Source organism: Elephas maximus, chromosome 14, assembly GCF_024166365.1.
Source record: "Elephas maximus indicus isolate mEleMax1 chromosome 14, mEleMax1 primary haplotype, whole genome shotgun sequence".
NCBI classification, from domain to species: domain Eukaryota; kingdom Metazoa; phylum Chordata; class Mammalia; order Proboscidea; family Elephantidae; genus Elephas; species Elephas maximus.
Window position 1 is genome coordinate 35311951 of NC_064832.1, and position 25750 is coordinate 35337700.

A 25750-nucleotide genomic window follows, 5' to 3' on the forward strand; every position below is an offset into this window, starting at 1 on the left:
AAGATTCATTTAAATAGCAAATGTGTCATAACGGTAGTGTACTCTGCTCTTTGAGGGGAGCTGCTGTATGCCACCTAGTAGATGTTCAGTGGCAGAGGCAATAATGGGTGGGTGCTCTTGTTTAAAAAAAAGAAAGTATGATACTTTGCTATGTTCATTCTTTTGATTTTTCTTTTCAGCAAGAATTTGTTGAATGACTGCAGAATGCTAGGCAGAGGGGATATAGCAGTGAACAAGATACACAAGTGCTCGTCCTTGATTATAGAGATGAGGAATTCATTCCTGAAATCATAGCCAGGCAATCTGAGCCTTGCCATATGATTGATTTTACACCGTTAGGGTAGAAGATTAGTCGAGGTCTGCCTAGAATATACTTCTGAAAAATCCCATTAGAGCACTCTTACTGTTTTTTAGAAAGAACTTCATCCCAAAGTGGAAGAGTAAGATGGAACTATTATAACGATCAGGTGCATTTTAAATTCAGATGTTGTTTTTCTGGAATTAAAAATGAAGATAAGCCTGAGATTTTTGAAAAAAAGGAAACATTATCCCCAAAGATCAAGAAAGATACTTAAAACTTTAGACCAGCAGGTTGAATTTGTGTTTTGCTCAACTTAGTTTAGGTTTTCAGTTTAAGTCCACTTTGATATGTGGTGATGTGCCAGATTGGTACTGTTCTGTGAAAAAGTTACTGTTCTTTAAGGCTTTAGAGATAATTTTGAGGGAAACCAGCATAAACATAAAGATTTAGAACCAACAATGAGCAAATGCAGTTTGGAAAAAAATATGTACACACACGTACACGTACACACACACACACACACACACACACACACACACACACACACACAAATCCGTGTGCAGAGGAAGGAGTTGGATGAGGATGAAGGGACAATTCAAAAGAATTTAATTTTTAAATAAGTAGGGTCCAGCCATTCAACATGGACTTGATGGGTATAATAGATTTTAAGAGCATCTTTGGCTAACAAATGAAGGAATCTAGGTCACCTGGAGTAGGATGTACTAGCATGCCTTTTTATCTCCTTAGCATATCTTATCTCATAAGGCCTGTCTTAAATGTCACCTGATTTGTCACCCTTTCCTTACCCTTCATTTCCTCTGTCCAGTGCTATCATAGTTCTACTCAGAACACCGTAAGGAGCTTGTACCAGAATATAAATCTGTGCATTACTTCCTTCGTCAAGAAAGTCTTGCTAAAAAAAGTAAACCAAAGTAAATATTGGACTTTGTGGCATAATTTGATTTGTGTTCTGGTGTATGGTGTGTGCGGATTGTATGCCAGTCCATGGACCAAACTACCCTAACTGAACACTCCTGCCTTTACAAATACATATTTATTTAATGCACCCACACCAGCACTTACGAAATCATAGTTGGCCCTACTCTTGGTCATTTATGATACTGCTGTACTTCGCACAGTGCCTCAAAATTAGTATGTGAAGAATAAATATCTATTGACTGAATTACTATTAAATGGTATAGTATGGAAAGACTCAGTTTTAATTCTCTTGAGGGAAATGATGATGGTTACTAGTCAGCACTGATTAGAAACCAACCAAGAAGTTAACTAAGTAAACTAAACTTGTTGACTCAAGTTTTAAGTTCACTTAAGGCAGTAGGGAAGTTCTAAAATTAGTTCCTGATTTGCATAGTTTGGTTCTGCTACCTCTAGTGGTTACATAAATTCAATCAAATAAACTCTGAGAAAATTGGAACCACTATTAAAGTAATGGTAACCATTTTCAACTTCTAGTGGTTATATAAGTTCAATCATACAAACTCAGGGAAAATTGGAACCACTATTAAAGTAATGGTAACCAACTTCAGTGGCTCTCTTCTACTGCCTATACCTATTTCAGTCTTCCATAGTCAACTGTTTCTCCTTCACTCTCAGCATGCAAGAGGAAGAGGACCTCACCCAGCCTGGAAGATAAGGCTATTCCTTGACAAAGGGAGGCTGAGCTGAATTTGAACCTAACTAGGACAAGATGGGAAACCCTGGCAGTGTAGTGGTTAAGAGCACTGCTGCTAACCAGAAAGTTGGCATTTCAAATCCACCAGGAGCTCCTTGGAAACCCAGTGGGGCAGTTCTACTCTGTCCTATAGGGTTGTTATGAGCGGGAATCGACTCAACAGCAGTGGGTTTTTTTAGGACAAGATGGAGCGGGAGTCAGAGGCAGGAGGGACTGGTGTTCCAGAGAGACATTGTTGTGTCCAAGGAATTGAGTTTAGGTAAGAGACGACAGAAGCTTTAAAAAGATGGTAGTTGGGACAGAGAGAACTAGGTGGATATAGAACATTTAGGATATAAAAATTGGCAGTATTTGGCAATTGAATGGTTATGAGGTAGAGAGGGAAGGAGGTTTTCAGGAGACCCAGGATTCTGGCCTGAGCACCTCAGTGGAAGGTGGTGCCTCTCACTGAGATAGGAAGACACTGGAAGGGGAGTCTGCGTTTGGAGGCATTGATTTTGGGCACTGTTGAGTGTGAGAAGACTTTGAGATGTCTATTTAAAGGTTTTTTGAGTAGGCATTGGGACTCAGACCAGTCTAGGCTGGAGATACATATTTTTGGATCATGAGAACATGAATGTGGCAGAGATTCTCCAAGGGCAGATGGTAGAGTGAGAAGAGAAGGTAGCCTAACACTGTCCCCTGAACCTTTGCAATGAGAAAAAAACAATAAGACTGATGAGAGGGAAACAGAGGTAGCAGAAAACTAGGAGTATGGGGTGTTAATGGAAGCCAACAGGGAGGAGAATTTCAAGAAGGAAGATGTGGATAGCAATGCAGATTGCTGTGGATAGGTCAAATAAATTAAGAACCAAAAAGTGACCATTTGATTTTGTGACACGGAGGCCTCCTTGGTGCAGATTCCAGATGACTTCTCCTTTGCCTTTCTCTTTTGAATTTTCTGCCATCTGTCTTTACAGCTCTCTTCAATTCCAACACCCTCCCTAATGACTCCCCAGTAAGACTCGTGGCTTATAACAATAGTTTATTAGACACCTTTTTACCTTTAAATTTTTGGTGTCCTTTCACCTCTATTCAGTTTCAACCACTTATTTCCATGGCCTGGGTATTATCTTCTGGAACTTTCTTCCCTGGAGGTCTTAAAATTAGTCATCTGTTTTTTGTCAGACTCCCCCTCTCCCATTTCTGTTTTCACTTTCCTACCCAGCTTAGATCACCTCACCCATTCTTGTCACCATCTTGGTTCCTTATTCCATTGTCCTTCCATTGCACCCACTTGGCAAGAACTCATGCCTGGCACAATTCACTTATTCACCTGTTCCAAGATGCACCTAGAGTGCTGAGTGCTGTTCAAGAAAATCACACAATTGAAATGTATTCCTCAAGTGACTCAGCAATGCGACCTGACTTAAGGAACTGACTTGATTAATGAAAAGTCTAAGATGTTGTCTTAGTTCCGTAGTGCTGCTATGACAGAGATGCCACAAGTGGGTGGCTTCAACAAACAAAAGTTTATTTTCTCACTGATTAGGAGGCTAGAAATCCGAATTCAGGGTGCTGGCTCTAGGCAAAGGTTTTCTCTCTCTGTCAACTCTGGAGGAAGGTACTTGTCTCTTCTGAGTGTCTGCTCCTGGGCAGTCTTCATGTGGCTTGGCATCTCTCTTCCCCCGTCTCAGTTTGCTAGCTTGGGTTTAATCTCTTTTATATCTCAAAAGAGATTGATTCAAGATACACCCTATACTAATCCTGTCTCTTCAGTGCACGTAACCAAGGAACCCATTCGCACAAGCGTAGAGGCTAGAATTTACAACACCCATTTTTTGGGGACACAATTCAATCCATGAAGGTTTTTTTTTTTTTTTTTCTGTTGTGCAAAATCAGGTGTTAAATATACATATATTTCTTAGTTATGTAGATAATTAGTGTAAAATAAAAAAATGAATTTGTTAAAGTGATTTTATTTTGGCCAGCAAAGTGTCAGTGAAAACAAAGTTCTTTAGAACTCCTGGTCAGGATTCTGTGATGTGGGGCTTGCTTTATATTTTCTGGTTATTGCCACATTACTGGCTTATAAAAGTTCTCTGTTCTAGTCAGATTTGTTTCTATATATGGCCCAAACAGGCCTTTTGACCTTTTTGACCCTTAGTTTTGGTCACGCTGCTGCATCTAGAAAATTTCACCTTCATTTTTGAAGTTCTTCTCATTGCTCTTAGTCCAGCTGAAATCCAACCTCCTTTGGGAATACTTATCCTCATCCCCTTAGAGAAATGTCTTGTCCTTCTTTGAATAGGGTGTCCTCTTTCTGCCGCTTTAGCATAGATGTCTGTCTTAGTCTCTGAGTGCAGCTATATTCGAAATGCCACAGGTGGGTGGTTTAATGAACAGAAGTTTATTTTCTCACAGTGAAGGAGGCTAGAAGTCAAATTCAGGGCACCAGCTGTAAGGGAAGGCTCCCTGTCCATTCTGGGGGAAGAAGCCTCAACTTCTTCACATTTCTTGGAGATCTCCAGGTGACATCTATGTTTCCCCCATTTGTGCTTAAACTGCTGAGATTTTGAACCTTAAATTCTCACTAAGTGGAACAGACCATCATCACAGAGACAGACCAAATGAATCTATATTTGAAAACATTCCTTCCCCCCTCCCCATCTCCTACTGCTGTAGCTGCTGCTATTATTTCAGACTAATAATTACTGAACTACTAAGAGGCAACGCTTGTGCTCTGCCTTTTTCCTGAATTATCCATTTGGTCCTCACCATTTTTCAGTTGGGGAAACGGGCAAAAGAGGTTGTATAACTTTCCCAAGATCATAGAGCTAACATGGCAGGCTGAAGATTCAAAGCCAGGTGGGCTGGTCGCAGAACGTGTACATTTTTTCCCATTTTCCCCTCTCCCCATCCCCTGGTAACCACTAATCTCGTCTCGATGGATTTACCTATTCTAGATATTTCATGCAAGTGGGATCATGCGACATTTGTCCTTTTGTGCCTGGCTTATTTCACTTAGCATAATCTTCTCAAGGTTCATCCATGTCGTAGTATGTATTAGAGCTTCATTTCTCTTTATGGTAAATAATATTCTGTTGTATGTATATATCACATTTTATTTATCCATTCATATGTTGATAGGCACTTGGATTGTTTCCACCTTTTGGCCATTGTGACTAATGCTGCAAGAAACATTGACTGAGATGTGTCTGAGTTGCGAAAGCATTACTCTTTAAAGTAGTTTTCTCTCTACTAATGTGAACAATGCCCCTTTGTGATTTTGTGCACCAAGTGCTATAAAGAAACTCCACTGGCTAGAGAATCTTAAGGAATATTAACATTTGAAGATTAAAACTAGCTAGTATATGTTTATATAAAGTCTCTGAAAGAAGACTAGTTTAATTATCTTTTGTTAGCTAGAAATGTTAGCAAGCCTTGAATTTATGTTAATAAGCGTTGTATGTTTGAATAACTCCTTGACAATAGCTTAGCTTGAAAATTAAGAGGTAAACATTCAGCATTTGAAAAGACAAGGTTTTTCTGTACATTGCTGAGGTCAACAAAAAGAGGCAGGAGTAGACTTTTAAGATTCTCACTGTAATGTGAGATGTAGGGTGAATAGACATGAGATGTCCATAAGGTCACAGGCAACTGAAACATTAATTGTAGCCATGTAGGGACAGTAATACCTGGTTAAGAGGTGCTTAGAGTCTTTGGAAGGCAGGGCCATCAGTACATCTTGCAAGTCTTGCTGTAAGAGGTAAAGTCCTGAAGTACCCGCTTCTGGCTCCTGTTTGTTTTAAGAAGTGTAAATACACACATAGGGTTGCCATGAGTTGGCATCGGCTACACAGCAACTGGTTTGGTTTTTCTTTTATCCCCAAAGGTACATACCGGGAGGCCTAGTGGCTCAATGGTTAAGCATTTGGCTGCTAACCAAAAAATCGATGTTTCAAGCCCACCAACTACTCTGCTGGAGAAAGATGTGGCAGTCTGTCTGGATAAAGATTACAACCTAGGAAACCACCCTGTAGGGCAGTTCTACTCTGTCCTGTAGGGTTGCTATGGGTCGAAATCGACTTGATGGCACTGGGTTTGTTTGTTTTTACGTACAGTCAAATTCACCCTGTTTAATGGCTAGTTCTGACAAACATATACAGTTGTGTAACCACCAACACAATCAAGATATAGAACAGTTCCATCGTCTCCAAAATTCTCTCATGCGCTTTTTGATCAGCCTCTTCTCCCCTCCCTCCAGCCCCTGCTTTCTCTTCTAGAATTTATGCCTTTGCAGAACAGCATGTAAATGCGATCACGCAGCATGACCTTTTGAGCCTGGCTCTCTCACTTAGCGTATTACATTTGAGATTCATCCATGTTGTTGCATATAGTAGTAGTTTGTTCCTTTTTATTGCTGAGTGGTGTTATATTCCATTGTACGGCTGGACCGTGGTTTGTTTATCCATTTCCCAGTTAAGGTAATTTGGGTTGTTTCCAGCATGTGCGATTACAGGTAGAACCTCCATAAACATTTACATCCAGGTCTTCGTTTTGAACACAGGTTTTTATTTGACTTAAGTACTAGGAGTAGGACTGGTGGATCATGTGGTAAGTATGTTTTAACCTCATAAGAAATTGCCAAGCTTTTTAAGAAGCAAGTTTTTTAAATCAAAGTATGCCATAGTTGGGCGTGAAAACCTTCAGATTCAAGGTGGTGGTTAGGGTGCTGTGGTGTTTGCATCAGTTCGGATTCTGCTCCAGTGCAGGTGATAGCAGCCTTACCACCATGGCTTTGCGTAAAGAGGCCGAGTTTTTTCCAATGTAGAAAAAGTCCAGGGCTGCTATTGCTGCTCAGTAATGCCATCAGCCACCGTCTCTTTCTTGTTGCTCCTTTAATAGGTAGTTTTTGTCTTCATGTTGGCCAGATAGTTCCTGCATCTCTAAATATGAAGCCCACGTTCTAATAAGGGAGAAGAGGAAAAGGCATGTGCCTCTTTGGGAAAGCAAAAGCGTTGTTTTTTAGCCTCAACCAATAGACATCCTTATAGATCTCACTGCCCAGAGGCGGGTTGCACTGCCTGCCACCTTTTCCTGCAGAGGAGTCTATGGCGCCTCCCCAAACAGAATTGTTCCAGAAGGGGAGAATAGAGAGCAGTGTTTGCCTCAGTGCTTGGTGGCCAGGTTTGAAGCTTGTCATATTTCAAAACTGTAGGTGATGCTTGGAATCAATTCTGAATGAAGGATTGACTTGAGCAGGTATTAAATGTGCTCATTGGTGATTCTTCTTGTGTAGTACAGGTAAGGGTGGAAGGGACAAGTCTAGCTTTAGTTTCTAGAGTACCGGCCAACTTTATGGCTAAGACAGTGGGTGGAAATGCCTTGGAAGAGGAATGAATGAAATTTATAGAGTGAATAAGTGAGGTTACAGATCTGTGAAATTTGTTGTTGGTTGTTGTTAGCTGCCCTTGAGTCCGTTCCAACTCTTAGTGACTCTACAGAGCAGAGTAGAACTGCCTCATAGCGTTTCCCTCGCTGTAGTCATGGGAGCAGATCACTAGGTCTTTTCTCCCATGGAGCTGCAGGTGGATTTGAACCGCCGACCTTTCAGTTAGCAGTTGAGCACTTAGCTGTTGCACCGCCAGGGCTCCTTTGTGAAATTTAGAGGTGCTGAGGAAATGGATGAAGATGACAGTTTGGATGGAGTGTATTTGTACCTGTAATGCTACCTGTAATACGCAGGCCTGGGCAGTGTTTCCTTCTGTTGTACGTAGGGTCGCTATGAATCGGCACCTAACAACAGATATTCTTTTGACTTGAAGGAAAGATAAAGTCTTTGTGTAGTTACTAATTTAGAAAACCATGTAAAGGATTTCATAGAATAAGAATTTTAGAGCTGGAAGAATCTCCGAAGATTGCCTTGGTGTCCTGCTTCTTTATCTTTAAAGAAACCAAATCTTTATGCCGTCATCTTTTTTTTTTTTTTTCCGATGACCCAAAATCAGAGGTGCTTGCTGTGCTTAATTAGAAGCTTTGAGGGTTATCCCTGAGAACGCACAAGTGTTAAATGCCCACTGCCTTTTTTAGTGCTAACCAGTAACTTTTCTCTCCTGAATTACTTCTCAGAGGGATTCTTAATTCCTGATCTATCTGGTACAAATGCTATATGATTTGGCATTAGGGAAAACTGTTGGTAGAGGTTTGTTTCTAAAGCCTTGATTTTAGAAACCTACTTCACTGCAGGTTGGGAGTCCACTAGGTGGAGTAGTTTTGTGATTCTATTTTAATCGATACTGTGGCTCTAAGTTGTATCTCTAATTCATTTAGAATTCCAGCAGAAGGGGTCTGCTCCAAAGGAGGCTGCGTCTGTCTAAAGTTGAGAAAAAACTTTGAAATAAAAATACGGTAGTATAGCTCCTGTTGCAGCAGTTGTGGTTCAATGAGAGCAAAGAGGGGTTGTGTTTTCACAGAGCATGGGCTTAGGGGAGAAGTCAGCAAATAGGCAGTGGTGTGAGGGTAAGGAAAGCACTGGAGAGAACAGCTTAAGTAGACTGCTATGTGCTAAGGTAATGGTCGGCACAGTTTTGTTTTTTGTACTTTAGATGAAGCTTTACGGAGCAAATTAGTTTCTCATTAAACAATTCATAGACATATTGTTTTATGACATCGGTTACCAACCCCACAACACGTCAGCACTCTCCCCTTCTCAACCTTGGGCTCCCTGTTACCAGCTTTCCTGTCTTCTCCTGCCTTCTCATCCTTGCCCATGGGCTTGTGTGCCCATTAGTCTCATTTTGTTTTATGGGCCTGTCTAATCTTTGGCAGTAGGGCAAACTTTGGGAGTGACTTAATATTTCTCTCAAGCTCTGTCCGGGACCCTCTGTTGTGATCCCTATCAGAACAGTCAGTGGTGGTAGCCGGGCACCATCTAGTTGTGCTGGACTCAGTCTGGTGGAGGCTGTGGTAGTTGGTAGTGTGGTAGTCCATTTGTCCCTTGGACTAATCTTTCCCTTGTGTCTTTGGTTTTCCTCATTCTCTCTTGCTCCAGACAGAGTGGTACCAGTGAAGTGCCACAAGCTTTTAAGACCCCAGACACTACTCACAAGTAGGATGTAGAAAATTTTCTTTGTAAACTATATTATGCCATTTGAGCTGGATGTCCCCCGAGACCATGGTCCCTAGCCCTCGGTTGCTGGCGCAGTTTTGCTCATACATTGGCTCCCTGCTGCTTAGGCGTTGTCGTTAGAGGCTTAAGGCATAGGCAAGGAGGAGGTAAGAAAAGAGAGGAAGAAAAACGAGCATATGGTTTCAGGACCAGTTCCTGTTGGGGTATTGGGGACAGATGAAAGTTCAGGAAGAAATGATTTTAGCAGATAAAAATACAGAGAAACCAGCTGTGAAAACATCCCTGTCACAGTGTTTATAACTTTATAACGTCCATTTTCTCTAACAGGAGACATTGGTCTAAGTTTTATCTGTACATAATTGTGCCATGTAACAGGTTTGTCATTTATGCGTACTTTTAGAAACTCAGCTGTATCCTTTATCAAAGCTCTTTGCTTTTTCTTACTCTTGTACATCAGACTTCATAGATAGTGGTGTTAAAAGCACTGATTGTTCTAGGTTGGTGGAGGGGGCTTCCTGATTGTTAGTATGTATAACTAGGCCTTGGCTTTCTGGTTACCCTATTTTGGAATTGCTTTCTAGTACCCTTGCTTTCTGTAGTTCTTAGTCTCTGTGTACAAATAAGAGTAGTACAAATTCGGGAAAAGGATGTTTTATTAATTTTGAATAATAGAGCCTGTAGCTTTGGGAGGGATATTAAAAGATTCTTTACCATTAGGAAAGTGGATAACTTTGGGCTGCCAAAAAGAGAAAGCTGTTTTAAAAGGCTTCTGTGGAAGGAGTTTTCACAACACCCTTGCTGTCTCATTTAGGGTCTTCTCCCTTCTAGCTTACCTAAAATCCTCTTGCTCTAAGGAATTTCCATTCTTTACCATTGAAAAGCACTTACTTAGCATCTGCTTGTACATAGTGCTCTGTGGTATTGACAATCTTCACCCTTTGGCAGGTGACCCAACATTGTAAGGGTCTGCAGTACTCTGAACAAAATGGTTGAAGAAACACAAGTAGTGAGAATAAGTGAATTGGGGAGTTGGGACAGATGTTGAGGAGCTGTGAGTGATATGTCTAGACACTGTGAGTCCTGTGAAAGTCATCTGCTTCTGTATATTCTGTCTCTAGATTGAAAATAGCTGGCTGCCATCCTCTCTAAGACTGTTTGTCACTTCTCATCTTCTTTCAGAGCCTCTCAACCGTTTCAGCTCCTTTAACCTTTCTTCATAGGTTTTATTTTTCATCATTCAAGATTTCACTTGAATCTCTCCTGAATCCCTTCTAAGTTTTCTTTTTCTTCAACATTCCTTGTCTGCTTAGAAGTACAAAACCTGACAGCAATGAAAAAAAAGCAATGGAGTATCATAAAAGGAAGACTTCATACTCAGACATGTGCCAGAGTCCATTTCATGTAACCGCAGATGTTTGCTTTCCAAAAGTGTAGGTGTAGACTGCTGACTGGTTGTCAGATTTTTATCTCCTGTGGCCTTGGCCTTTTCCTCTTATGTTTATTTATAGCTTGCACGTTCATCATCTTTTCTTTGCAGGGTTTATTTTTCTTGGGTGGATATACATATATTGCTTTGTAATATCTTTTTTGAAATTCATTGCCTTTTTTTCTGATCACTTCACCTTTCTTGTCATTGCCTTTCTTTTCTTCCAATGTAACTTCGTATTGTCCATACCATCAAGTCAATGATGCAAATATTAAAAAAGGGGTTGTGGGGCAGGGTCTCAGAAACAGTGGCAGGATACCATTGGTTGATGTCTCTTAAAATTGACTCTGATGAGCAGCCAGGCTGAGCAGTAGAGAGCCTCCGTCTGTGTTCCTCTCCTGCCATGTATTTCATACTCCTAGGATCTGCTGCCTGCATCACCGGAGTTTGGCGCCTGCACCCCCACACCATTGTGTTAGACAGCAAAGAACGCTTTGTCAAAGTAATCCAGCTTGCATACTGTGTCAGATTTCATCTTAATCACTGCCTTGTGCTTATCTCTGTTTATAACTCTAAGTGGCTCTCTCTTTTGGCTGCTGAATTAAATTACAAACTTTCTCATTTGTCATTCAAAGCACATTTTGGCTTCAGCCTCCTTTTCTTGCCAGTAACTTTATTGTGTTCATACTTGCTGTTCCCTGAATGTGTCTCACGCTTTTTGGGGGCTTGGTTAGTTTGCGTTGTTTGCTTTGCCTAGAACACTCTCTGAAGCTTTTCCGTCTGATTTCTGTTAACACCATACCCACTTTCTAAGATCAGTTTCCTTAATGTTCCCTTTTTTCTGGATTTCTCCAGCCAGATATGATCTTACCCCATCGTCACCTCGATCTTTATACGTTTTTAGGCACTTACTGCGTTTTGCCATGTGTTAAATCTATTCGTGTGCTTTTCTTACATCCTTCCTGGTTGATTATTCTTTGAGAACTGTCTCTTCCTCATCTTCGTAACTTCGAAAGTACCTCGAGTGTGTTTGCATAAGTAACTGAATAGACTTACGTTTTTTTCATACAGTATTTATGGGCACACACCAAAGAGATAAATTGTGATGAAATCAACTGCCTTGCTAAAATCAAGAAATTGCATCAAATACTTTGTCAGTCTTCCAGTTTTTACCTATGGTAGAACAAAGTGAGATTAATCTCATGGGTTTTTTTGTTTTTCCTTTACCAGAGATACAAGGTATCTATGAATCATTTTTGGAGTTTATTTTTTCCTGGGATGTAAGAGAAGCTGACGTATGTTTCTAGTTTAACTCCCCTGCTACCTTTTAGCATACTTTTTTAGACGATTTATGTATTAAAAAGTGAAAGTGATACATGGATAGCATTTTCTAATCCAGTGCTACTCCAAGGCCTACTCTGTAATGAGATAAGGAGTTTGTGCCAGAAAGTAAATAACATTGCTTCCTTCATTGAGAAAGTCTTGCTACCAAAATAATGATAACTTGAACTAAAGTGTGATTAGTGATATATTTAGTTTAAATTCTAGCGTAAGCTCAGTACTTAGTTATTGACTGTAACAAGGTTTGTGCTGTGCAGCTGGTCTGTGCTTCCAGTAGCATTGTTACAGTCTATGTTTTTCTCCTTTAAATAAAATTCTAGAAGGAATTAAAGTTTTATCATGATTTACTGTATTAGTTGTTGTTACTTGCTGCTGTCCAGTCGCCCTCCTGACTTGTGGCAAGCTCACGTACAATGAGATGAAATGACGCCCAGTCCTGCACCATCCCCTTTATGGATTGTGGATCAGACCATTAAGATCCACAGGGTTTTCACTGGCTGATTTCTGGAAGCAGGTCGCCAGGGCGTTCCTCCTAGTCCCTCATAGTCTGGAAGCTCTGCTGACACCTGTTCAGCATCATGGCAGCACTCCAGCCTGCACATGAGGTGCGTTGACCGGGAATGGTCTCTCGCCGGGAAGGCGAGAATTTTCCGCTGAACTCCCAAGGCCACATATGAGTTGTTAAACAAAAATTGACAAATATAGCAGTTCTTGATTGTTTAACTAGTACATTGTAACTCTAAAAGCCTTTTTGTAAATAATGTTTGTTATTTCATAGAAACTACCCAACTCTGGCCAATATTGAAAGAAAGAAAAAGTTAAAGCTGGAAAAGGAGAAGAGAGGCGCAGTGTTAACAACAACACAGTATGGGTGAGTCCTTTAAAGTTGCTTACATTTTCGTGATGCTGACTTTAACCAGTATACGTCTAAATAATAGAAAAGAGCATACACTAAAATATTAAGATCTCTACACTCCAATTCTGAAATCTTTGCCTCTGCAACTTTTTCACTTGTGTTTTCCTGTTGACTCTATTTTAAATAAGTAACACCTGTATTCATATGGTTTTCAAAAGGTATATAGTAAAAACAAAGTCCTTTCTATCATTGTCTCTTAGCTAAACAGGTCTCTTCTTCAGAGGCAACCCATTTTATCCTTCCCGGGTATGTGTATATAGTGCAGAGAGAACAGCCTTTTTTTTTTTCCTTTTTTGAAACACTATTTCTGCACTATGCTTTTTTAGCTGAATGCTGTACTTGGAGATTGTCTCATTAATATGTCATAAACTTCTTCATTCTTTACGGATGTGTAGGATACTTGTTTTATGATCTTTCTGGTAAAATGTCTATTCTTTAGTCATTGGGTGTAGTACTATTTTATATTAGATTAGTTAGCTGTGTTTTAATCTTAGGTAATTTTACAAATTATTTTCTTCGCTTGTTCTAGTAATTACTGAGAGAGGCGTGTTAAAAATCTTCACCTGTGAATTTATCTCGTTCTCCTTGAGATAGTCAGCTTTCGCTTTAGATATTTTGAAGGTACAGTGTTAGGTACGTGCAGATGTAGAAGTGTTCTGTCTCGTTGCATTGACCCTTTTGACGTTATGAAACCTCCTTATCTCTGGTATAATACCTCTTGCTGTGGTGTCTACTCTGGCTTATATTGTATTGTTATCCCAGATTACTTTTGGTTAGTGTTTGCATGGTGTATTGTTTTCCAGCATTTTACTCTTAAAATTTTTGTGTTTGTACATTTAAAGTATATTTTTTATAGTGTGTATAATTTGGTCATTTTTTTACGACCCAGGCTAAATATCTTTTCTTAACTAGTGTTTAGTCCATTTATATTTAATGTAATTAGTATTATAGTTAGGTTTTAGTCATCCAACATCCTCTTTGTTTTATTTGTCCCATTTGTTCTGTTTCCTTTCTTGCCTTCTTTTAGATTTGTTGTGCATTTGAAAAAATTCTATTTTTTTCTCTATTAGTTTTTTAGTTATAATTATTTGTAATCTCCCCAGTTTATAAACATCCATGGTTTTTACTTATACTTTTTGTAAATATTTAAAATGTTGATTAAATAAACTTTTTCCTTTCAACTGATTGTCAGACAGTGGTGTAACAGAACGACTCCCTCAAAGACGGGGTGGAGTGTAATACCAGATACCACTTCCTCAGTGAGGTTTTATTGATCTCATCAGCTGAGGATCATCCTAACTCATTAGTGAATGCCTTAAAGATCGTTCAAAAGCCAGCCATGGTCAGATACAGGAGGAGCAGGACACGGGGGAGACACCTGTGAGTGGAAAGCCAAGGAAAGTGGTGTCTCCCAGTGTCCTGCTATGGCAATGTTGAGTTCTTAGCCTGACACCTATGGATGGGCATTAGAGATTGATCCACGTTCTTCTGCAAAATTTGGAGTATATATATGATACTTTGGAATGAGATTTTCTAAGGGTCATGGTTACCCCAAAAAAGGATTAAGAACCTCTGGATTGCAGAGATGGTAACTGAATATGTTGAATTGGCAAGTTATTTAGAAAATGTTATTATTATAACAACTGCCATTTATTGGGGGCTCAGTGTCCCCGTATTAATCTTGCTCTAAGTGCAAAACACTTTATGTATATTATTTTATTTACTTCTCTCTGTATTTCAGTGATTCCCATTCTACAGATGAAGGAGGAAATAGACTAAGATATTGTCCAAGGGGTACAGATAAAACCAAACCAAACCTGTTGTCATCGAGTCAATTCAAACAGTAGAACTGCCCATAGGGTTTCCAAGGAGCAGCTGGTAGATTCAAACTGCCAACCTTTTGGTTAGCAGATGCGCTCTTAACCGCTGCACCACCAGGGCTCCTGGGGTAGATAGTAAGTGGCAAAATTTGGATTTGAACCCAGATCTCTAAACTTTATACTCCTAACTGCAGCCCCCATTATTAATGAAAAAATGTATTTTGCCTGATATCTTAGTTCTCGAGTGTTCTCATAATAGAAATACCACAAGTGGATGGCTTTAACAAACAAATTTATTTTCTCACAGTTTAGGAAGCTAGACATCCAAGTTTAAGGCATTGGCTCTAGGGGGAGTCTCTCTTTCTGTCGGCTCTGGGGGAAGGTCCTTGTTCCTTGGTTAGTTGGCAGTCTTTATGTGGTGTGACACCTACCTTCCTCTATCTCTGCTTGCTTCTTGTGTGCCAAATCTGCTCTTTTTATATCTCAAAAAGGATTTGGCCTAAAACACATACTAATGCTGCCTTATTAACATAAAGAAAACCCATTCCAAAATAAGATTATAACCCCAGGTATAAGGGTTACGATTAATAACACATATTTTGGGGACACACAGTTCAGTTCATAACACCTGATAAATAGCAAATTAGAAAAGCTGTGTATCTTTGTGAAATCTGTGCTCCACCAAAGGACACCTTGTATTATTGTTTACTGAGGGTGCATATAATGAACTTTTTTTTAATGGTCTTTCTTTTTTTCCTATACCTAGTTTAGATTAGATGTTTATGTAAGTACATGTCTTATTTCTAAGAGAAGTAGTTGTAATGGTTGAAAGGACACATCATTTGAGCTGTTACTGTGTGAGGTCTAGGTTTGTCCTCTTCCAAAATGAAGAGAATGGTATCTGTTTGGGTCTATTTCAAAAGGTTATCAGTACAGTCAAACAAGGCAGTATATTTGTAAATGCTACACACCCTGTAAGGCTCCTAAAAACGAGTAGACAAGAGTTAATGTATTTTGTAAACTCTAAGAAACTCCTTTATTTTATGTATAACGAAAGCATGCTACCGCATGCTGCCGGTTAGATTAACCTGCCATTGATTGTACAACATAGCCCAGTATCCTACGGGGGGAAATGTGTATCTTAGAATTGATAATGTCTGGTATGTTGTGGTGTGTTATCCTTTCAAGGTTCTACCGTAGAGTTCTCTGTTTGGAAACCACTGGATTTACTTTATCCTGGGAGCCCTGGTGGTATAGTGGTTAAGCGCTTGGCTGCTAGTCAAAAGGTCAGTCGTTCGAACCCACAAGCTGCTCCATGGAAGAAAGATGTACCAGTCTGCTTCCATAAATATCACAGCATTGGAAACTCTATGGGGCAGTTCTACTCTGTCCTGTGTGGTCCTTATGAGTCGGAAATGACTCGACAGCAATGGGTTTGGTTTTGCTTTTAACGCTAAGGTACTAGGCCACTGGTGATTCATTTGACAGCTGGTTTCTTTTTCAAATTTTCTCGAAAGGGCAGTGTCTTTTATGTTAAGAACTGTGTTTTTCTTATTCTAGAAAGATGAAGGGGATGTCCAGACATTCACAGATGGCAGAGATCAAAAGTCCCGGCACACATCACAGATGGAAAAATGACAGGGGCGGACATGGAGCAACCATTGGATCAGGCAGTTCTTCACGTGAGTCGAAGCCTGAAGGTCTACCTGCAGCAAATGCAGATCCCCTTGGTGTTTTGGCAGACAATGATTCTGGTAAGCTAAACAGAAAAATAACTCACGAGTGTGCGGAAAATAATGCCAAAGTTGATTATTCACAGTACTGTTTGCAGAAAGTTTAATGGCAAATACAGCTAGTCTCTGACTTGCGATGGGGCACCATTCAGACGACTCTGTTGTGAGTCAATTCTGATATAAGTTGAATACCTCTTTGTTTTTTTGTTTTGTTTTGTTTTCATTGTTACTGCCTTTTATTATCAGTATCTACAAATCTGACCTTTGTCTTTGGGGGTTGGAAACATTACATATAAATTTACAGATACATTTTAATACAAACATACATTCATAAGAAAATACACAAATCTTAAAAATTTATTCTGATGATGAAGAAGAGTTGGACGACACTGGCGTTTTGTCAGTTGCGATAATAACTCCACTTGTGGAAAGTTCTGGATCATCTGGATTATCCCTGGGAATGTGGATGGCATTTCTAGTCAGAAAACTAGTGAGAGTTGTATCTGTATGGTCCTTTTCCTTTTTTTCCTTGTATATTTTGGTATAACATCTCACTGCTTCCCAAGTCTGCATATTGACTTTAAGCAGTCAGCAGGTCCATGTCTTCAAGCAGCTGGAGTCCCTGATTTGGTTTAGAAAAACTAAATCTGTACAGCACTGTTTTGAAGTGTAAGTCATAAAATCTATGCGTGAACACCTGAGAATGATAACATCACCAGGCTATGCACTGCAACATAGTAAGTGGTACATGTTACTAACAATAAGATGTATGAAAGCAAAAAATGGATGGTCTTAAGTGCAGTTCGTCATCACTTGAATATGTCGTAAGTCAGGGACTACCTGCTCATAAAGGTAGAATGATATTTTTGTTTTTAATAGGAATGTTTTGTTGGAAACCTAATTTCAGCACGTCTTTTCTGAGTCTTGGGGGTGGGTACGTGGGGGCAGGCAGAGTATAGGATAAAGATTATATTTATTGGGTAACTTTCATAGTGCGAAGCAATCTTGGGAATTTCCTTATAATTGTTTTAAATGTAGTGATACTGTAGATTCAAATTTGCCCAATTATGTGGGGGTTTTTCCCCCACTTACAAAGCAGTAGTTCCAATGGAAGCCAGTCTTATTTATTCTACTGAGCACAGTCTCTTTGAGAAAATAATATTAATTCATTGTATTTGAGTAATTCTGTTCTTCCTGAGAGTGTAGACTATATATATGTTTATATTTTATACTTCAATAAACTTCATTGCTAGAACTTACAGGGATGTTTACTCTTGTTTATAAATTGAAAAGTTGAAGCACCAAATGCTGTTACATATGGATGTCATTCAGCCTCTGAGGCTTGATTTCCTCTCTTGAAACATGAAAACGTGTATAAATATTGGCACCACCTTTCCCTCCAGTAACACTGGGAGACTTTAGCCAATCGTATGTGCTTCCTCCTGCAAAGGAGTAACCAAAGATGTTAATGATATACCATAGCGAGGTCTCTAGGGCTTGTCAGTAGGCTCCGTTCAGCTTCAATGACAGTGGCTTCTGGGATAATCACGTGGCAAGTTATTGAATTTCTGGATGGCAAGAAATGGGTTGGGAGGGTGTGGAATAATTCATTGATCAAATTCAGATGGGAAAGGATCTTGGCATAAGGGAATGTTGGACTAAGTATAATAAGATAAAATTTAGTAGGAATAATAATACAAATAATCTTAATACCAACTAACGCTTATTAAATACAGTACTTACTGTGCTCTAAATGCTTTATAAGGAGCCCTGGTGCCACAATGGTTACGTACTTGGCTACTAACCGAAAGGTTGGCAGTTCGAACCCACCCAGTGGCTCCTCAGGAGAAAGCACCTGGCGATCTGCTCCCGTAAAGATTACAGCCTAGAAAACACAGTGGGACACTTTTACTCAGAGTCTATTCAGTAGCACACGACAACAGCAAGTGATTTATAGATATATGACCTCTTTTTCTCCTAACCTTTCGTAAGTACTATTGCTATTCCCATTTTAGAAATGAGGAACACAGAGATGAAATAAACCTGGATCATACTGCTAGTTAGTGACAGAGCCAGAATTTAAATTTAGGAGTATGACTCCACAGATCCCTACCAAAAAACCCCAAAACAAAACCCATTGCTGCTAAGTCAGTTCCGACTTGTACCTTCTCTAAATGTAAAGCCTAGGATAGTTGAGATGTGGGAGAGAGTTTAGAAAAGGCCGCTACTTATCCTTGCATATGGCAAGGAAAAGGCAAATGACATTTTGGGTCAGTGCCAAGTTTTACTGTTAGACACTGTTTTTTTTCTCCCAAGAAATTTTAGAGGGAGCCCATATACTTGTTGAGATTTACAATATGTGACCATGGTGATAAAATTCCTTTTACACCCAAATATAAACTTCCATTTCATTAAAATACTTGAAACTCATATGTAGAAACTACTGTTATAATCTATGTAAATTGTTAGTTTAAAGATTATATGGTTCTTTATGCAGTTCTGTAAATGAACACTTGAAGGACATTGTAATGTTGGGTGGTCTTTATTGTTTTCTTTTTGTTAAATTAGCTTTGGTACATGGTTAATTCTGTCTTCTCCTGTTCAAGAAATATTTTTAGTATCTGTGTCAATTGGGTGAAACACCAAATAGAAGATAATTATATCTTGCTTCAATATGTGTCTGTATCTACAGCTCAACAGACACTTAAGACATGAGAAACAGTAGTAGATGTCTTTCATCCTCGTTGGTGGAAAGCATTCAGTCAGATTCCCAGAAGCAACTGAATGAGAGATCTCAAATAATTTTGTTTTGGTTTAAAATGTTTAAACCCTTACCGGTAGTCAGGGTCAAAATGGTAGCATAGGTCTTGAATAAAAAAAATCATACTTGTAAGCTATAAATTTATAAAGGAAATTTTTATAGTATTGCTTTCCAAGGAAATCAAAATACCAATCAGTGATCAAATTATAGTGTCTTAATTTCAGAGGAAAGCTATTTAAATTCACGTTATCCTTTCCGAAGATTTTCACTGGACTTTGACTTTTCCAAGTCAGTGTTTTAAAGCATTGTTTCTTCACCTTTTTACTCAAAATATAGGTACAGAAAACATATGTGCCATTTTTCATACACCCACAAATATTCCCAGCAGCTCTACTCCCCAGCATATCAGTCTCCTGCTTATTTGAAGCAGCTTCCCTCACCGTGGGCCAGAGTCAGTGACTTTAAGATGGAGTTATTTTGCTTATTATTGGTATCAAAATACTGGTTAGTAGTGGGGCAGTGCCGTGATGACTTGCCCTCTGCATTCACTTGGCAGTTAACAATTGTCAGCATTAAATTCATTTTAAGAGTGGAAATCTCCCAGTTATTTCTATTTTTTGCTTTTTCCTGGCTCGGAACAGATTATAACCCAGACATCAGCACTCACATTTTAGACAAGACAGCTGTTCTGGAGAATCTTTATAACTTTGGATCATGCTTGCTTGATCACATTCCTTATTATAGTATGTGGTTTGTGCACTCTTGATGATCGTGCAGGTGATTTGAACTGGGAATTGATGCTGTTTCAAAGGAGAAGCCTGTAATTTAGAGTCTTCCAGTTTATCAGTTTGAGTATGACTTGTAGATTGCCGTACTGGTCCTGTTTTCTATTTCCTTGTATATATATTCTGCTAACCTGTTACCTACTTAAATCTCCCCTGACCCACATCTCTCTTTGATATCTCATTAGTTAGGACCCAGTATATTTTGTTGCTTTTGTTTAAATAAATATACAACATGTATTATGGCTTTCCTAGGTTGTAGTCTTAAACGAGTGTGAGCTAGCAAGAAAGCAACTTTCTAGCTGCTTACTTTCTTGCATTATATGATGCTCTAGGCTGGTCAGTAATGTGGCTTTGAACATCTGTGACTGAGGTGTCTCAGCACGCACAAAACAAAAAGAATTCAGTCTGTTAGTCATTTGATGTAATTTAGATATAGTTATGCTGGGTGTTTCAGGGAAACTAAAGATAAGTTATAGAAAGAAGCCCATGGAAGGCTTTTACCACTGGTGACTAGAGTTGGACAAGACATTCAGATGGTGTTTTTGTTTTTGCTATTTTCATTTCAGTAGTAATTTATTGAGGTTTTGTATTTTCCTCCCCCAGCACTATAATTCAGAGAAGTGTTGGGAATTCAGAGTAGATACACAGCCTGTCCCTGCCTTCAGGAAACTCACAATCTAGTGATAATTTTTAGAATATTGTATTTTTTTGTTTTGGGGAACTTGGTGGGCATGTACCAGAGAGGTTGAGAGTTACCCTGGGACAGCGTCAACAATGTTTTAACAGTAAGAGGAGTTATTTATAATCATTTTAAGATTGGTTTTACCATCTTCATTGCTGCTATTTTTATACTGGCATTTTTAGTATAGAGAGATGGTTTAGCTGCTTTTATTTAATAAAAAAAAAAAAAAGTAAAATTTCCTGAGTGTTATTTTGTCAGCCAGTGCAGTGCCTTTAGCATACATAGTCTTTCCAGGATAGCTGCTACAAATGCCTGTGTTAGAACTGCTGGATAGATCCAGTGCCTTTGAGAACAGCTCTCTCTTGAGATGAAAAGTCACTGAAGAGGACGTTTTGACAGTGCCAAAAGGAAGATACCCCTCTTTAAATTGTTATTACATGTGGTAGGGAAGGAAGAATTGTTCATTGTGTGAGCTCCCAACTACACCTTTTGGGGAGGCAGTCTAGTATACCCATTGTCGTCAAGTCAGTTTCAGCTCATAGCAGCCCTATAGGACAGGCTAGAACTATCCCATAGGGTTTCCAAGGCTGTAATCTTTACAGAAGCAGACTGCCACATCTTTCTCCTACAGAGCAGCTGGTTGTTTGAACCGCCAACCTTTTGGTTAATAGCTGAGTGCTTAACCACTGAACCACCAGGGCTTCCCTAAATCTTTATGGGTGCAGACTGCTACACCTTTCTCCCGTGGAGTGACTGATGGGCTCAAATCGCCGACCTTTCAGTTAGCAACCAAGTGTTTAACCACTGTGCCACCAGGGCTCTTTCAGTCTAGTGTAGTGATTTTAAAAACGAGCTTTGTGACACCCCAAACAATGAGCACATCTAGTGCCCAGATCTTGGTTTCTAAATACCATTCTCCAATAAAAGGCACTATGGCCTCTGGAAGAAATGGCTGATTCCAGGACTGAGTGGGAAAATAAAAGGTGAGCCTAGAGCATCATATAGTGCCAGAAAGTAAGAAAATGCTAAAAAACATAAATACATGAACATTATCCTTCTGATAGGGGCCAACTTGAAAGAGCTACCAATGGCCAAAGCTGGAACAATTTGAGCAACAAAATAAAGAATAATAAATTATAACCAAAGAACAAAATAAATATTTATGAGTCTCTACTGATACAGAGCCGTGGTGACACAGTGGTTAAGAGCTCAGCTGCTAACCAAAAGGTCAGCAGTGTGAATCCACCAGCTGCTCCTTGGAGAGCCTGTGGGGCAGCATGACTCTGTCCTACAGAGTTGATGTAAGTCGGAATCGACTTTAGAGCAACTGGTTTGGTTTTGATTTACACTTATATAAAAGAATGAATAAATCTGAGGGAGGACAAATCTTACAGAAAAATTCCAAGGAATAAATGTGGAAGAAATGAAGGAAATAGCAAATCACTGCTAGAACATTGCATTATTTCAGGCGAAATCCACTGATTTGCTGATGAATGCTAAAATTAGTGGCAAAACTTTAGGGTAAAACAGGACATTTGCATCACTTCAAAATACTTATTAATAACTGTAGTGGTTTTGGAAACCCTGGTGGCGTAGCGGTTAAGAGCTACAGCTGCTGACCAAAAGCTCAGCAGTTCGAGGCCACCAGGTGCTCCTCGGAACCTTACAGAGCAGTTCTACTGTGTTCTGTAGGGTCGCTATGAGTTAAAATTGACTCGGCAGCAATGGGTTTATGGGTAGTGGTTTTAACATATGTCCAAAATTCTTTAATATCCCTTCCTACAGAAGGTAGAGCTTACTTCCCCTCCTTTTGAGTTTGGGCTGGCCTAATTTCAAGGAATGGAATGATGCAAGAGAAAGATAGTAACTCTATAGTGGAGAAGCCAGGCAGACCCCACGTGATCAAGGTTAACATTAGCAATAAGTCATGTTGATTTCATGGACACCCTGATATGATGTGATGGGAAGGGCACATCTCTGTAGCATTCTTCTCCAAAACCCATGTTGTTGTTGAGTGCCGTCGAGGCGATTTTTGACTTATAGTAACCCCATGTGACAAAGTAGAACTGCCCTATGGGGTTTTCTAGGCTGTAATCTTTATGGGAGCAGATCACTAGATCTTTCTCCCACGGAACCTCTGAGTGGGTTCGAACAGCCAGCCTTTCAGTTAGCAGCCAAGTGCTTAACTGTTGTGCTACCATCCAGTTGCCGTCAAGTTGATGCCAAATCATAGCAACCATACAGGACAGAGAAAAACTGCCCCATAAGATTTCCAAGGCTGTAATCTTTACAGAAGCAGACTGCCACATCTTTCTGCCATGGAGCGGCTAGTGGGTTTGAACCACCAACCTTTCAGTTAACAGGTGAACACTTAACCGCTGTACCACCAGGGTTCCTTTATACTCATATATGCCTGCACACAAACATATATACCTGCGCATATATTTTTTTGGTTGTTTTTGCTGTTGTTTCAAAATTATATATGCCATAGCAGTTACCAACAGATCCTTTTTTTCTTGTGTATTTTTTATTGATGTTGTTTACCTTCATCAAGCTGTGTACTCTTCACCCTCATTACCTTTCCCGTTACCAAAAGTAACAAGTGTTGACTATTGTAGAGAGTGAACCCCTCTTGCTCCACCTACATTCTGCTCCCTGGTAACCACAATGAACATTAGTTTCTGTATATTTACTTTTTTATGTCATTTCATAAAAGTGAGAACGTACAGTATTTGTTTTTTTGTGATTGACTTATTTCAATGAGTCAGAATCAACTCGATGGCTACTGTTTTTTTTTTTTTTTGGTTATTTCACTCAACATAATGTCTTCCAGGTTCATCCGTGTTCCACGATGTTGTGGGAACTCATTTTTCCTTATTGCTGAGTAGTAGTCCGTTTTATATATGTACCACGTTTTCGTTACTCATTCTTCTGTTGAGGGGCACTTTGGTGGTTTCCATCTTTTTGCTATTGTGAGTAGTGCTGTGATGAACATAGGTGTGCATACGGCAGTGTTAGTTGCTTAGTTGTGATAAATGCACCATGATTATAAGAGTTTGACATTAGGGGGAGCTAGGTGAAGGGTAAATGTAAATTCTTTGTACTATTTTTGTAACACTTCTGCAAGTCTAAAATTAGTTCAAAATATAAAGTTTAAAAAAAGCAAGAGGAAAAGGGCCAACATGTAAGCCTGTTAAAGCCTCACCGTTCGAGTTTTGAGTTGTGAGGAGCAGTGTCCTCCAGGATTGATTTCCCTACATTTTTGTTTGTTTGTTTTCTTCCCCCTACTATTTTCTGATTATAAAAGCAATACAGAAAATGTGAAGGAAAACTGAAAAGCATAAAATAAAAAACAACCTATTTTCTTAATTTACAGAGACAGCCACTGCTCATATTATGGTATATATATCTTTTCAGTATTTTCTTACATGCATATATATGACTTTTTAGTAGAAATGGAATCATTTTTAAAAGAGAAAGAACGACCTTTAGATCCAGACAGAATTAGGTTTCCATCCTGATTCTTTCTCTTACTTGCTCAGTGACTCTGTGTCAGTTAACCTCTTTGAACTTGTCTTTACTCATTCATGCAACATTTTGTTCTTCAGATATGTGGGTATGATGTGCTAAGTGATGTTCTAGGCTCTGAGGATGCAGCAATGAACAAAGCAAACCCTCTTCTCTCCTGTAGCTTACATTCTGACTGGGGGAGATAAACAGTACACAAATGCATAGTATGTTGGGTTGATATAAGTGTAATGGAGACGAGTAAAGCTGGGTAAAGGAGTAGAGAATGAAGGTCAGAGAAAGGGGTGTGCTACTTTATATAGGGTGATCAGTGAAGGCCTTTCTGATAAGGTGACATTTAAGCCGAAATTGGAATGAAGTGAGGGAGCTGATGCCCAAGGGGACAGCCTTCCAGGTAAAAGGAGTAGCAGGTGCAAACATGTATTCAGGAAACAGCAGAGATGTAGTGGAGTGACCAAGAAAGAAGTGGTAGGATTTTAGATGAGATAAACAGAGGGCCAGATCAGAAACGGCCTTGTAGGTCAGGAAAGTGCTTGGCATTTTACTCTGAGGTTGAGCACAGTGCTGATGTGATCTGATTTACGTGTTTAGGTTGAGATTAGGTAGTAGGGAGGGGTGGATAGGGTCATATTAGGGAGACCTTTTAGAAGGCTCTTGGAATTGTCCAGGCAAGAGATGTCGGTGGATTATACTAGGGTTTTCCTAGTGGGAGTAATGAGAAGTAATACCATTCTAGATATATTTTCAAAATAGCCCTGACAGCATTTGTTTATAGGTTGAATATGTGAGAGGAAGAGAAGAGTCAAGGATTGCTATGTTTTTTGCCTAACCATTAGGAAGAAAGAGTTGCCACTGATTGAGATAGAGAATACTGGAGGGCATGTTTGGAGTAGAAGTCAAGTGTTTGTTTTTGTACATGACGTGTTTGCAATGCCTGTTTAGCATCTGAGTAGACATGTTGAACAGGCAGTTGGGTAGAGTATTATGAAGTTGAGGGGAAGACTGAAGGCTGGAGATGAAAATTTGTGATTCATCAGCATATAGTAGTATTCTAATATTTGAGATGACACGAGATCGTCTAGGAAAGGGAAGGTATAACAAGAAGATGTCTCTGAGAATTGGACCCTGGGGCACACCAGCATTTTGGAAGTTGGTCAGTGAGAATTCAATAGGAAGACTGCAGAAGGAGAGCCAAGTGAAGGGGTTCTGGAAGCCAAGTGAAGAAATTGTTTCAAAAAGTAGAACATGATTGCTGCCAGATGCTGTTACTAAGTAAGATGAGGACCAAGAAATGATCTCCAGATTTGGCAACATGGAAAACTCAAGTGAACCTGGGAAAAAAAGTTTTACTGGTGTGATGGGTCTGAAAAACTGAAGTAAATTCTGAAGTGGGGCGGACAGCAGAGATAGCTGTTTCCAGTTTTGCAGTAAAAGGGAACAGAAGCGGAGCTATAGCTGGAGGAAGATGTTATTTGCATATTAGCATTGACCGTGGAGACATTTTGATAGGGTGGCATCATTTTAGTAAGAGAAATTTATGTATGTAGGAGGCATTGTAGTCCACTGTTTAAGAATTGGATGGTGGAATAATACCAGGATTTAAATTTGGACCCCCCTGTTTTATAATCAGAGCTCTGGCGGCACAGTGATTAA

The 25750-nt window shown here is 39.5% G+C and overlaps 1 protein-coding gene across 1 annotated transcript in view; it reads left to right on the plus strand.

The window, feature by feature from the left end:
• NUFIP1 (nuclear FMR1 interacting protein 1) overlaps positions 1-25750 on the plus strand; it is a 47215-nt gene that overhangs the window by 7605 nt on the left and 13860 nt on the right. Inside the window, exons 6-7 of the mRNA XM_049853132.1 lie at positions 12651-12743; positions 16169-16362. Of these exons, the coding sequence (XP_049709089.1) occupies positions 12651-12743; positions 16169-16362 (287 nt within the window). The remainder of the gene's footprint in view (positions 1-12650; positions 12744-16168; positions 16363-25750) is intronic.